Source organism: Phyllostomus discolor, chromosome 11 (genome assembly GCF_004126475.2).
Source record: "Phyllostomus discolor isolate MPI-MPIP mPhyDis1 chromosome 11, mPhyDis1.pri.v3, whole genome shotgun sequence".
Lineage (NCBI taxonomy): Eukaryota > Metazoa > Chordata > Mammalia > Chiroptera > Phyllostomidae > Phyllostomus > Phyllostomus discolor.
In genome coordinates this window covers 55,718,115-55,733,718 of record NC_040913.2, presented here as the reverse complement: position 1 = coordinate 55,733,718, position 15,604 = coordinate 55,718,115, and the positions used below count along the sequence as shown (strand labels likewise).

General features: G+C 35.6%; 1 protein-coding gene across 6 annotated transcripts in view; it reads left to right on the top strand.

Annotated features, from left to right (window-relative positions):
• Positions 1-15,604, top strand: part of NALCN (sodium leak channel, non-selective) — a 367,092-nt gene that overhangs the window by 108,886 nt on the left and 242,602 nt on the right. For all 6 annotated transcript variants that reach the window (XM_036011432.1, XM_028526407.2, XM_036011431.1 and 3 more), the window contains 3 exons: positions 2,998-3,140; positions 3,264-3,368; positions 11,552-11,638. In XM_036011432.1, the coding sequence (XP_035867325.1) occupies positions 2,998-3,140; positions 3,264-3,368; positions 11,552-11,638 (335 nt within the window). The remainder of the gene's footprint in view (positions 1-2,997; positions 3,141-3,263; positions 3,369-11,551; positions 11,639-15,604) is intronic.

Below are 15,604 nucleotides of genomic sequence, written 5' to 3'. Positions count from 1 at the left end.
TACCAGGTATCGTCCTTCTCTCCATCAATATCCATGGGTTGTACATATAAGTTCTTTGGCTTCTCCATTTCCTATACTATTCTTACATCCCTCTGTCTATTTTATACCTACCAATTATGCTTCTTAATCCCTGCACCTTTTCCCCATTCTTCCCCTTCGTCCTCTCAGTTGATAACCCTCCAAGTGATCTCCATACTTATGATTCTGTTCCTGTTATGGTTGTTTGCTTAGTTTTTTGTTTTGTTTTGTTTTTTAGATTCAGTTGTTAATAGTTGCAAATTTGTTGCTTTTTTAATGTTCATGGTTTTGATTTTTTTTTCTCAAATAATTATCTTTAACATTTGATGTAATAATGGCTTGGTGGTGATGAACTCCTTTAGCTTTGGCTTGTCTGGGAAACACTTTATTTGTCCTTCCATTTTAAATGATACCTTTGCTGGATAGAGTAATCTAGTTTGTAGGCCCTTGCCCTTTATTTTATTTTATCTTTTTATTGTTGTTCAATTACAGTTGTCCCCATTTTCTACCCATTACTTTCCCCCACCCTACCCACCCCAACCTTCCACATTCAATCCTCCCCGCATTATAGTCTTCATCCAAGGGTCCTTTATACATATTCCCTGACGACCCTTCCCCTTCTTTACCTGGTTCTCAACCTCCCCCATCCCCTCTGGTTACTGTCAGTTTGTTCTTTATTCAGTTTAGTCTCTGGTTAAATTTTGCTTGCTTGTTTGTTTTGTTGTTTAGAAAACAGCATGGAATTTCTTCAAAAAACTAAAAATGACTGCCTTTTGACCCAGCAATTCCACTGCTGGGATTATACCCTAAGAATCCTGAAACACCAATTCAAAAGGCCCTCACTTCTTATCACTTTGAATACTTTTTGCCAGTTCCTTCTTGCCTACAAAGTTTCTTTTCACAAATCAGCTTGCAATATTTATGGGTACTTCTTTGTAGGTGACTCTCTGCTTTTTTTCTTGCTGTTTTTAAGATTCTCCTTTTATCTTTAACCTTTGGCATTTTAAGCATGATGTATCTTGGTGTGGTCCTTTTTGGGTCCAACTTATTTGGTACTCTCTGGGCTTCCTGGACTTGTATATCTATTTCCTTGGGCAAATTAAAGAAGTTTTCTTTCATTATTTTTCCACATATGTTTTCAGTTTCTTGTTCTTCCTCTTTTCCTTCTGGTATCCATATGATTTGGATTTTGGCACATTGGGAGATGCACCAGGGTCTTCTTATACTATCCTTGTGTTTTTCAATTTTTTTTTCTCCTTCTTGTTCTAGTTGAATGTTTATTTTTTCCTTATGTTCTAAATTGTTAATTTGAATCTGGCTTCCTTCCCTTCACTGTTGTTTCACTGTAGATTTTTTTTATTTCACTTAGTGTAACCTTCATTTCTTCCTTTATGGAGTACATTGCCATACTCCATGAGTTTTTTAAGAATCCTGATCACCAGTGTTTCGAACTCTGCATCTGATAGGTTGGCTATCTCTGTTTTGTTTAGTTCTTTCTCTGGAATTTTGTTCTGTTCTTTAATTTGGGCCATATTTCTTTGTCTTCTTAATTTGGCAGCCCCCCTGTGTTTGTTTCTGTGTGTTGAGTAGAGCTGCTTTGACTCTCTATAAAAGATGCCTGTCGGGATAAATGTGGCTTTTTAAATCTTTGTTTGTCAGACTTTCACACAATTTGATTTTCTGACAATTCTGGGTGTTGTTTTGAGATTTAGTTGTAATTCCTTTTTGTGGTTGTGCAAGGAGGTGAAATATGTCTACCTATACCTCCTAACCAGAAGTGGATATTGGTTTTATGTACTATAATAGTTTAACTCATTCATAGCAGTGGAATTTATTGTGATACCAATTTTACCAGTTCTATCAATAATAATATATATCATTTTTCTTATAAACAACTTTAATTCAGTGTTACTTTTTTGTTTTCTCACAAAGTAATATTAAACAATTACCTTCAATTTTATAATACTAGCACCAAAATTTACTAAGTATACACCATATGCCAACTTTTTAAAGAAATGTAATCATTTAATCTTTGCAACACTTGAATTATGTATTATTGTTTCCCCATTTTACAAATGGGAAAACTAAACCACAGAAAGAATGTCAGAAGACAGAATATCATCACAGTTAATTATGCATTCCTTTATTTCAGAAAGACTGGGTTAATTCTAATTCACCTATTATTATCAGTAAATTCTTAGACAAATTACTTACTTTTCTGTGCTTTAGTTTTCCCATCTGTAAAATGGGGAATTAATAACAAGCTTCATAATATTGTTAAAATTTATAAACACTGTCATTCCTCTGAGTGACATTTTAGGTTCTCTTAACCGTTTGCTCAAAAATCTGCCTACATGTTGTTCATTTTTCTTTCCATTATCAGTAGTATTTTCAATGAGACAATTGTCTCATAAAATACAAAGTACCATTTGATGATTTAGCACCTTACATTTGGTGTTTAGTAAACACAATGGAATCCAAAGATAGGCTCCAGCATTTGAACTGTTGGAACCTGTTACTTTAGTTTCCCAATGACAAAGTGATTTCAAATGAAACTGCTTCCAGATTTATTTCATTTTAATTAAACTTATAGCATGTGTTCTTCAGCACATGGCAAGTGTTAAGCCCTAAGTGGCAAGCTTACACAGTATACATTCCTTTTTATTGTAGCATTACTTGGTTTGAATGTTTATTTCTTTTTCCACATCATTAAATGTGCTTAACAGCTAAAGATATGACATAAAGGTATTTTATTGCTAGAGATTAAAATTGTCCTAGCTGGAAGTCAAAAACAACTTTTTTAAAATCCTAAGAAAAAGAACAATAAAATGTTACATGTTATTTCTACAGTCCTTTTAGAAGAGTTTTTGCCATTGAGAAAATAAGCATGGATTAATGTTGATTGTTTTTCTGAATGATGATTTTTGATATCATTCAGTCTGCTACCATAATTCAGTCTGCTCTTCTCTCTCTTGGTAGGCACCAGCATCTTCACAGTCTATGAGGCTGCTTCCCAGGAAGGCTGGGTGTTCCTCATGTACAGAGCAATTGACAGCTTTCCCCGCTGGCGTTCCTACTTCTACTTCATCACTCTCATATTCTTCCTTGCGTGGCTTGTTAAGGTATTGTAAAAATTTGTCCTAATAAAATCAGTGTTTTCTGACAGTTTCTGCAATTTTTTTCTGTCTTTGATTGCCTTCTCTCATTCCCAGTCTTTAGTAAATGTGGTTTGTAATTTTTTTCAGAATGTGTTTATCGCTGTCATCATCGAAACATTTGCAGAAATCAGGGTACAATTTCAACAAATGTGGGGATCAAGAAGCAGTACTACTTCAACAGCCACCACCCAGGTACAGTATTAGGAGATGGTATTACAACCCACTCAAACATGGATGTTTCCATCTTCACCATCAGTGGGACTTGTTGGAACTTGTGGGAACCCTATTATAATGGCCTTATGCAATCTGACTCATTGAAGGAGTTAAAAAATAGAAGTGCTAGGGTCCAAACCTCAAAGAACCAAATCAAGCTTTCTGAGTGATTGGGGCAAGGGCATCGGTATTTTTACCAGCTCCATGAGCAAGTTTGTTACAGAACTAGGATTGTCACCACACTTACTATGTACCTTTGATTTGATTCTGCCATCACAAGTTCTTAAAGGGCAGATAAATTTGGAAACTGTGTAATTTCCCATTTTTAGAAATATTTATTCCCTGGCTGGCATAGCTCAGTGGATTGAGTGCAGGCTGTGAACCAAAGCATCGCAGGTTCGATTCCCAGTCAGGGCACATGCCTAGGTTGCAGGCCACGGCCCCCAGCAACCTCACATTGATGTTTCTCTCTCTCTCTCTCTCTCTCTCTCTCTCTCTCTCTTTCTCTCCCTCCCCCTTCCCTCTCTAAAAATAAATAAATAAAATGTAAAAAAGAGAAATATTTATGCATATAGTTGAAAACCAATACAATGGCACTTATGTATAGAATTAAAATTTTTGGAATTGAAAATATATTTCATTCCATTCAAAATGAACCAGATATAGTATAGTAAATTACAAACAAAACCACTCGATGCCAAATGCATGCCTGTGATTTTTGAAGAATCACTACATATTGAAAAGAGTTTTCTTATGCTCCCAAGAAGTTGGAAGTGCCCTAGAATTTGACTAAAGTAATAGAGTAGTTACCACGTAAGAGGGCAATTCAGATTCAATTACTTTGTCTTTATTTTTGGTTTGGTTTTGTGTATTTGTTTTGTTTTTATTTTGATGTTTAGAGAAAAAGCAGGTTATATCTTCTAGTATGAATCTTTATAAAAGAGAAATAAAAATTTATGAATTGAGAATAAAATAGTTTTAATGCCTTGTAACTATTATTTTATAAGTGTATAAATACTTAAATACTGTATACAGGTCTACTGATACAAAGATATTTGTGAAAGATTCAAGGTATAAGTTGTATTTTGAAAACCTAATTAGGCTTGTAATGATTATATCATAAATCTGTTATACATGCTAATATTTAGAAAATCCTATATGCAACATCTTTACAATTCTGTGAGAGTTTGCATTGCCTAGCCATTTCATTATAAATGAAATAATATTAATATTATTCAATTTGACAAATAACTATTCAGACTTTCATGAAAGATTTTAAAAATATTATCTAGGTTATTTCACAGATGGCCTGTAGGAAATTTTTCAGAGTCATCCATATCTACTTTCTGTCTCTCTTCTCATCTCTTTAGTGTACTATGAAAAATAATAAAGTTACCAGTTTACTCTGACATGTCTTTTAAATAGGATGACAATGTCTTGAAGGTGTGTTTTCTGCTGTGTCTATATATATAGGGAGAAATTAATTGAACATAGGGCTATAAACTCAACACATAATTTATATCAGTTTTCCTGATAGATGACCTAAAATGCCTTTAAAATCATATTATGCTTATTAAGTAAATCTTAGTTATAAAACCACAGTTGGAAAAGTAGTACATGGAAGTGTCACCAAATCAGTCGGCCCTTAAAATATAAAGTGAAATGTGAAGGTAGCAGAGTTATACAAGGTAATTTTGATGCAATATTGTACATAATCTGAAGAAGTAAGTTGGTAATTCAGTAGTAATATATCCAGGTATTCAGAGAATTGTGAAAAACCTTCACTAAGAAAAATGCTGTGGCTGAGAACTCAATTGCTTAGCTCCTGAAAGCTCCTGAAGCAGCTCTTGGTAAAACACCTTTTAGGCTGCCTGGAAACAGGTCCAGGCCCTATCCAGGCCCCTCGGCCACTCAGCAAGTGGCCCAGATTCTGTGTTGTGTGTGTGTGTGTGTGTATGTGTGTATAAGGGAAAGACATCATTTGCCATGATTCTCTTACATTTGTGAAACCTGACAATACTCTGTTCACAAGAAACCCTTGCTCAATGGTTTAAAACACTAAATCACAATTTTCTAATTCTAATAAAATAAATTTCAAGGAAATAAAACAAAATAATTGTTGTATTGTAAAGCACAAAGCTGTTCAGAAATTAAGTCAGTTCTCACCTTTCTCTAGTACGTGGAACACTTTCTGTTCTTCTATATACATTATCCTCAGAGAAGGGCTAAAAGTGTTTTGGCCTTGATGGACCTATGATATCTAAATCTATGGATTTTCCAGAGGGGTTGTGTGGGTAGAAAGAAGATTATATACATTAATAGGATAAGGAAGAGGCTTTCTGATATCTTAGGCAGTTGAATAGGAATTGACTCTGATGTGGACTATTCTGATGCAAAAACAAATCCATGACAAGAACTGTTTTGTTTTGTTTTTTGAAGCAGAAGGAGGCAACTTGCCTCTGAGTCACAGCATAGAAACAAATTACAGAAAAAGTAATGCCAGAGGTCTTGTGGATGCCGTAATACAAAATGTAACAAGAAAACAAAAGGAAAACAATGTGGAAGTTTTCAGATTAGTAGTAATTAGTTTACCTGAACTCTGATTGGGATGGTGACTTTCATACCTGCATTATTATTAGACATGGGTCACCATTGCTATGTGTTCAGTTGGATGTTGGGTGAAAGTGTAAGAGATTCCCACAGCCATGATACATGGCTTGTTCTGTCACTCAACAACAGAACTACTCATGACACAAGTTTCTAAGGGTGTTTTCCCAAAACTGGATGCAGGGATGTGCAGATGTGCAAGTAGAAATTATTTTGGACATAATATCTCTCTACTCTAGACATTTACTCTCATTTCTCAGATATTTGCTGCTATAATCATATGGTCTTCTGATTGAGACCAATTCATGGTAAAGGTGAGCTTATATCACTTTGCCTAGAGTAGAATAAAAAGAACTGCTAAGCTTTAAGGCCACACAAGGCTACTTTTTTATGTATAGTGATGACACACAGGAATTGATTGCTCTGACAATCAATACATACCTAATTTTTATATGTGAATCATGGTCCAATAGAGTCATGTTGTAGGACTGACAAATAAATATTCTGATTGTCTAAAGATAGTAATAATTTTGGGTCTGTCATTATCTCTGATTCTGCACTCTTGCTTACTTATGTTTTAAGAATTAATATTCTCTAATTTAGATGGAAGACTGCTAAGGATAGAGTTGATGTAAGATAAAAAGACACTTAGGTATTTCTTCTTCCTTTGTATTTCCATGAAAATTCTTGGACTATGAATACCTACAATACCTAAACAATTTTTGTATGAATATGCAATGCTGGGTTAAAGCAGAAATGCAGAAATGAAAAGACATGTGATCAAAAATAGAAAGAATTTGCTCTCCAAAAAAAGACTATGTACAACATAATGCTCAGAGACAATGAGACAATACTTGAGTAAAAATGTATTTACTGTATCCCAAGACTATTGCTTTTCACATGAATACACATCATTAAAATAAGTGAGAAACCAATTTAATGAAAGCAGTTTCTATGAAGGACTACTCCAGCATGGCAAAAAGGTGAGGTCCTCCTAATTAAAAAAAAACATAGTAATGGAATAATACATTCATCATAGGAAGTCATATGTGAGAATTAAATTTCATGTGGCTGAGTCATTGAATATATCATTTAATAATGAAATCAAGTGTCCAATATCATTATTTTGTACAATAACGACTATTTCCTATTTTTAAAAATCAATTGATTTTTAAAGAATCCAAACATTATAAAAGTTTCTAAATAAATTTCAACTTTTCTCTGCATTAATGTGTGTGTGTGTGTGTGTGCATGTGCATGTATGGGTGTGTGTGAGTATGTGTATGTGTGAGCTGCAAGGGACAGAAAGCCCCAGATAAGTGTCTCATATTAAATAGAGTTCCTTTTTCTCTCTTGTGACATTGGAGGAGGTAATTTGGATTTGGTGTGGTGGTTTGTGTTGCCACAAATCCTGACTCCTTGCACTTTTTGCTCCACTTTGCATAGTCTCCATTCCCAAAGTTACCTCATGGACTAAGTTTTCTGTTATAGTTCTAACCCTCACATTCATATTCCAAAAATCAGGAAGGAAAAAAGTAGAAAAAAATATCTGCTTACAACTCATAGGTCAGTATGTAATTTTTTTAAAAAAAGAGTTAGTCCTTTTTGTATGTGCATGTGTGTGGCTTAATGGTCCTGTAAAAATTTTCTTACTTTGGAAAACAATGAAAAGCAACATGGAAGGGCAACTGGAACCCCTTGCCTCTGCCCCATGCCCCTAAAGACTTGAGTCCTTAAAGATTCCTGGCTTCAGATATCCCATTTTCCATGCCACAGAGGTACTGTCATATTAACTAAGCTAAATGTTGTTTCATAATTCAGAGGACTCAAGAGAAATAGAATGTCTTTGCATTTCCTTCACCTTATTTCATACAAAGAAATGACCCTGAGAGAAAACTTCTACAAAAATTAAATAGATTCATTTGATTTTGGTATACTGGAAAAAATAATTTAACAGAGAAAATTGGTCTGGTACTGATCAAAGCAAATATATGCCCCAGGGATCCTTTGTGACATGACAAGACACCATAGGATGCCTACCCTTACAGAGGTGTGTTAGCCAGTGACTGACAGGACTGCTTTTGTCCCTTTGTTTCATCTTTTGTCTTTTCCTCCTTAAAAGGAGACCCCTGGAATTTTGATTGGAACTTTAAAAGGCATTTTAACAGGTTTGCATTTCAACCAATGTATGTATACTCAGAATGAGCATATTCACGAGAGATGTGCTTAATCCTACCACTAAAAGTACCTTTAAAAATTCTTTCTAAAGGAAATTGGAATCCTATAAATGGACACCTGTGAAAGACAATTTGTAATTGGAATCTTTGATCAAAGAATCTTTGTGTAAATATGCACCTCCATTTTGACATTTTAAAAATACATATATGGTGTATGAATTTTGGTGTTGCCTCTACCCCCCTCACTTATTTTATAGAGGGCAAGGTTTCTTTTTGTGTATGATCCACTACCTCTCTGACCAAGAGTTTGAAATTATAATTTTAAATATTAAGTAACAGAATCTTTGTATCATCTTATATTTCCATCAACAATCCCCCTTTGGATCACAGAGGAAGACTAACATGAGGACATAAGTAGAGCAAAGATGTTTACTTATGTGTGTAAAACAGAAGCCTTAAGAGGAAGAAAACAGTGAGTGCTTGTAGTATCTTTTCTTAAAAATAAAAATCCTTAATTTCACATTATCCCACTATCATCTCAATGCACACACACACATACCACTAAAGAATTGGAAAGAAAATATATTACTGAGAAATACCTTCTAGCCAGGTATAGTATTGACAGATGACTAATTTTTTAAGATAGTAAAATATGCAGTAGGATAATAACCTAGTCATCCAAAAAATGGAATTGTTAACTCAATGGATATCAGATTTTAGCATCCTGAACTGTATGCAGTGTCCTGTCCTGAATTTTATCATTTATGTATTTTAAGCAAAAGAAACTACCTTTTCCCTTTATTAACATGTACATAAAATTTCTTTTGAGTAGATTAATTTGGCCTAGTTAAAATAATTTCACAAAGTCTATTAAGTGACATATCAGTCTCCTGTCATTAAAATAATATCAGCCACTATCCCTGTGCCACATGTATAATTCTTATATTATTTATCATGAGATCATTTTTCTATTGGCTCAGTTAGAAATGTGCACTAAATAAAGATAAAAATTCAATATTTCTAGTAAAAGTGAATATCAGACACAATGCTTTGAAATTCTAATTTTCACTTTCTTCCATATCTGATATGTAATAATAAATCCAATGGGGATAAAATGCCTACTTTAAAGTCTTGAGGAGAAGAGCATTTGGATAATTACATGCAAAATATGTATATGTAAGGCAGAAAGGACTTGATACATAGCAAGTGTTCAATATATGCAAGTTATTACCATAATCCTAGTTACTATTATTCATCTATGTTTTCAGTGTTAAAGTGAACTTAATTGAAATGATATAAGTTTTAAATATAAATCCAGAGACTTCCTGCCAAGATAGAGGTGTAGGTAGATACACTTCGCTTCCTCACACAACCAAAAGAAAGACAACAAACTTAAAAACAAAAAATGACCAGAAATGCAAGAAAAATCGAACTGAATGGAAGTCCAACAACCAAGGAGTTAAAAAAGAAACATTCATCCAGACTGGTAGGAAGGATGGACATGGGCAGCCAGAGTGCAGAGGACTCACAGCAAGGCAGCGGCTGGAGGACTGATACAGGCAAGGCAGTAGCTGGCAGAGTGGATAGTCCCACATTTGTGTGAGGATAAAATGGGAGAAACAGCTGGGGAGTGAGACAGACCATGCAACCCAGGGTTCCAGTGTGGGGAAATAAAACCTCAAAACCTCTGACTGAAAAAACCCATGGGGGTTGAGGTGGCAGGAGACACTCCCAGCCTCACAGGGGAGTTCATTGGAGAGACCCACAGGGTTAGAACACATACAAAACCACCCACCAGTAATCATCACCAGAAAGGCCCAATGTGTTTGTGACTAGCAGAGGAAGTGACTGCCAACCACCAAGAGATGAGGGAGTGAACTGCATTGTTCCTTCTTGGACCCTTCCCCCATGTATAGCACCACAATGCAGTAATGTGGGTTACCCTTCTCTGGTGAATACCTAAGGCTCCACTCCTTACGATGTAACAGGTGCACCAAGACAAAGAAATATGCCCCAAATGAAAACCGATCAAAGCTCCCCCCAAAATACAACTAAGTGGTGAAGAGATAGCCAACCTATCAGATACAGTGCTCAGAACACTGCTAATCAGGACACTCAAAGAAGTGGTTGAGTATGGTTGCAAAATAGAGGGAAAAGTGAAGGCTATGAAAAGCAAAATAAAAGAAAATGTACAGGGAACCAACAGTGATGGGAAGGAAACCAGGACTTAAATAAACAGTGTTGACCAGAAGGAAGAAACATTGAACCAGAACTGAATGAAGAAACAAGAATTCAAAAAAATTATTATTAGGTGAGACTTAGGAACCTCTGGGACTACTTTAAAAGTTCCAACATCAGAATCATAGGGGTACCAGAAGGAGTAGGGGAAGAGCAAGAAATTGAAAACTTATTTGAAAACATAATGAAGGAGAACTTCTCTAATCTGGCAAAGGAAATAGACTTCCAGGAATTCCAGGAAACTCAGAGAGTCCCAAAAAAGTTGGACCTAAGGAAGCACACATTAAGGCACTTCACAATTACATTACCCAAGATTAAAGATAAGGAGAGAATCTTAAAGGCAGCAAGAAGAAAGGAGACAGTTACCTACAAAAGAGTTCCCACAAGACTATCAGCTGATTTCTCTAAAGAAATCTTGCAGTCAAGAAGGGGCTGAAAAGAAGTAATCAAAGTCATGAAAGGCAAGGACCTATATCCAAGATTACTCTTCCCAGCAAAGCTATCATTTAGAATAGAAGGGCAGATAAAGTGCTTCCCAGATAAGGTCAAGTTCAAGGAATTCATCATCACTAAGCCCTTCTTATATAAAATATTAAAGGGACTTATCTAAGGAAAAAAAGATCAAAACTATAAACAGTAAAATGACAACAAACTCACAACTATTAACAACCGAACCTAAAAAACAAAAACAAAAACGAGCAAAGCATACAACCAGAACAGGAACATATTCACCGAAATAGAGATCACATGGAAGGTTATCGGTGGGAAGAGGGAGTGGGATGAATGGTGGAAAAGGTACAGGGAATAAAAGGCATAACTGGTAGATACAAACTAGAGAGGGGGAGGTTAAGAATAGTACAGGAAATGCAGAAGCCAAAGAACTTACTTGTATGACCCATGGACATGAACTAAGGTGGGGGATGATGGTGGGAGGAGGGTTACAGGGCAGAGGGTAATAAAGGGGAGAAAAAAGTGGGACACCTATAATAGCATAATCAATAAAACATAATAAATTTTAAATATGTATATATAAATTCATAAGAAAACAAATCTTTGGTAACATAAAAAGCTGGAGACAAAGTTCAGTATTTAATGTTCCTTATGAAGTATCTCTGACTCATCTCCCTCTCTGTCTTGAAGATGTTCCATGAAGACCCTGCTGGAGGATGGCAACTGGTAGCTGTGGATGTCAACAAGCCCCAGGGACGTGCCCCAGCCTGCCTCCAGGTACAGGACAATGCCATTTTTAAAACCCACTAAGTGAAGGCCTTTGACTCTTATTTTGTACAAGAAAATCCAGAGTTCTCTAAGCCTAAATCTCCCTAAATTTGTGGTCTTTTAGTTAGGCACAGTATTTTACTCCATCTTATATTCCCAGGACCTATCATTTTTTAGATACACAGTAGGGATTTGGTAGCTGTTGCATAAATCCACACAGGTAATGGCACACCAGAAGTTTTGAATCAGTGAACTTTTTTACTGTCGTATTAAATCTTATATATTCTATGCAGGCCTGGGTTATGTGGGGGCAGGAGGTCACAATCACAATTCACATAATTGAGTACCTCACTGAGTACCTGAGAAGGAATATCTTTAATAGGCAATGTGTTGTTTTGCATCTGCAAGCTCTCTGAGCAACTTGATTTAATAAAGGTGTTTCTAAGCAAAGTGCAGCAGCGGGAAATACAATTTGAGGGGCTTGCAGGTGGGTTCCCAGAGTCATGGGAAGTAATCAGGGGTGGGCCATCAGTTCTCTGGCCTTTCTGGACTTTCACACCTGCTGTGAACTCTTCAAAAAGCTCCATAAACTCCTTGTTTTGTTTGGTCAACCACACTGGCATCTTCTCTTGCTTTGTTTCCCCTTCCTGTCCTCAGATATCAGTAACATTCAAAACCACATCACATTCCCAAGAGTGGCACTCATACTGCTCCATAGCATTTCACTACTCCCATTAACCTTCTCTTTAAGGGTGAAAAATCAAGCAGCCCCATCATAGGAACAGAAAACGTATTCTTCCTCCTGGAGAATTTTACTTTCTTCACTTCCTTTTGTTTTTAGTTACAAATCCTGTTCTCACAAGGGCTGTTCTGCATAGTTCTTCATATCCCTCCCCATAATTTGGGAAAGTGCTTTTCATTTGCTTTAGAATGAGAATATACCTTCTTTGTTTTAGATCTTTCTCCAAGCGCAGACTTGTGTGTTACAAGGGTTGGTACCTAAGCAGCAAAATACCATATTCTAAACCATTACCATGGGCTATAGTTGATTGTGGGCCATATGGCCACTTAGTCATATATATATTTTGTATTTATCCATTAAATGAATAGAGGGGGGGAAACAGGAAGACTTTTCAATGAATGTTGATAATAGTTAATGTTATTTTGTGTCTCTCTTTTTATTGTATATTTTCTGGTGAAAATCTACTAATAATTTAACTATAACCATCTCTACTACTACAATTCTACTAATAGTAATAGCAATAACAACAATTGTAGTTGTGATGGTAGTATCTTTCTTAAAAAGCATTTTTACATTTGTTATTCAGTAATCCATCAAGTGATATTTATTGACATTGAGATTGTGCTAAACAAAGCAAGTGCAGCCCTTACACTAAGGAGCTTACAAAGAACTTCATGGTGGAAGGAGAAAAAGAAGCGCTGAGCTAGCAGTTACAAGAATAATGGGATTTTAAAGAGGTAATGCAAGGTGCTATGATAATATACATTTTGGAGTCTGCTGTCCTTGGCAAAGAGGTCAGAGAAGGTATTTAAACTGAGATCACGAGAAGGAGATGGGTGTACCTAAGGATGAGACTTATACCTAAGAGTGAGGTAGAAAGATTGGCATGCTTGACCTGCCTTTACAGATGAGGAAGTGGAAACCCAGAGGACCTGGGTGAGTCTCCTCAGGAAGTTATAATTCCAGCTCAACAAAATGCAGAGGCCAGGACTTGTACCTGGATCCTCTGGTTCCTAGTCTCATGCTATTCCCAGCTGAAAAAATATGCCAAGGGAACAAGTTTATAAATAAATGTAATAGAAATAAATATCAGGCTTCAGGCCTGCTGAGGACCAAATCAAAGTTTTACTGAACCCTGAATACATTGCTTTAAAATCTACTTGTTAATAGATGTCTTCTGGTTGCAATCTGGAATTAGGAAGCAAGTTAATCTCTTCATCTCAAAAATTTGAAATGCAAGAGATAAATGGCAAAGAAGGTATACTGGAAAGGACAACACCAAGAAGGTTATAGGAAAATAAAGGTTGGAGAGGCAGGTGGATAGTAGGCTAGAGGTATGTAAATGCAGCATCCAAGAGACTTGCAAGTTAGACATGCATTTTGAATATGGCAGCATGCTTGATACGGTTTATGAATGATGGTGCATATGGTCTGAAATGAGAGGAACAGGAAGTCAGACAATTCAGTATGAAGGGAGTTCCATTCAGCTCAGTTTCATGTTTGGTACTAAGTCATGCTTTTCAGAAGGATTCAATTTAAAAAAGTACAGATGAGAAATGGGATGGACATATTTGTAATAGTCACAGGCTGTAGGCACAGAGTACATTTCCATAAGTGAGTGAAAAAAGTAATAAATTATTACTTAATTAAAAAAGAAAGAAAGAAAATAAGTAAAAAATATTTAAAATAAAATAGTAATGAAATGCTTGCTGGCTTTTACTAATGATTAATGACATCTAATACTAGGTAACAAGAAAATTATATCCGAACCCATCCACTTATTGTCTAGGGTTATAATGATTCTCACCCTCAAGGACAAACAGTATTATATAATCACTTTTTCTTTTTAAAATGAGCAAAGTATTCATATGTTCTCTTAAAACAGGTTCAACTGTAGAAGTAAAATAAAAAGCGTTTGCTTTAATTCTTTCCAAATTATCCTTCCTCCTTTCTCTTCCAGAGGTAACCTAGAGGTTACCCTTAAGAGTTTGTTCTTCCAAGAAACTTTACTCTTGAATTAAATGTTATATCTCTTATAAAACAGCATTTCCACCTCCAAGAAGCGTTGTCATTTTCACAATGTTTTCTTTTTCTAGAACATTCTTCTCTCCAATTCATTCTCTCAAATTCAGCTCAAACATCATGCTCAAAGATTAGATCAGACAACTTGGTTAAATGTTCTCATATTATAATTTTGTCTGTTTAAGTTTAATAAAATAAATCAAAATTGCATAATTTGTTATTTAACAGTTGTTTCTCCAACCAGAGTTCCTCCATGACATTAGGGAATATAACAGTCAAAACAGTCATGGTCCCTGACAGCACTATACCTGACACATGGAAGATGTTCAATTGATATTTATTAAATGAGATAACAATCAAGTGAAATAATGACTCAGAAACCTCTTGCTTATAAAAGGACTTACTTGACTACTTACTTGGAAGCAGCTGTATTTGTCCTTGTTGTCTTGTTTCTAGAAACTAGAAATCAAGTAGAGTATGGTAATAACACTAGTTCGATAGATATTTTTTTTCTAAGTCTAAAGTGAACAGTACATTGGGAGTCTGTTTTTACAAAGTATTTCTCAAAGGTTGTATGGCTTTGGATAAATAAAAGTTTGGATACTTTGCCAGCATATGTCCTCCAAAGCATGGTGGCAAAGGCATCACAGGACATAACTGTGACTTCTCTAATGTCTCACCATTTTTATAATTCTTTTTGTTTTCTTCAGCATGTTAAATAAAATGAGCCTATGTTTGCAAATATAGTCTTGACAAGTTAAATATGTAACATAGTTGAAAAGAATGAAATTAATTCCTATCTTCAAAAAAGTAAAATTTAGGAGTGCCAGCCAAGATGGAGGTATAGGTAGATATGCTCCACCTTCTCACAAAACCAAAAGTAGGAAACAACCAATTTATAAACAAAAAAACAACCAGAACTGCCATAAAATGGAATTGCAAGTCTGTCTAACAACCAAGGAGTTAAAGAAGAAATATTCATCCAAAATGGTAGGAGGGGCAGAGATGGGCAGCCATTAAGGAGGATGCAGAGGGGGCAGAGGATGCACAGCAAGGCAGTAGCTAGCAGACCTGGTGGTCCCACACTCATGGTAGATAAACCAGAAGGAAAAACTGGATAGTGAAATAGATCATGTAACCCAGTGTTTGAGTGCTGGCTAAATAAAGCCTCAGAACCTCTCCCTGTAAAAACCTGTGGGGGGCATTTCCTG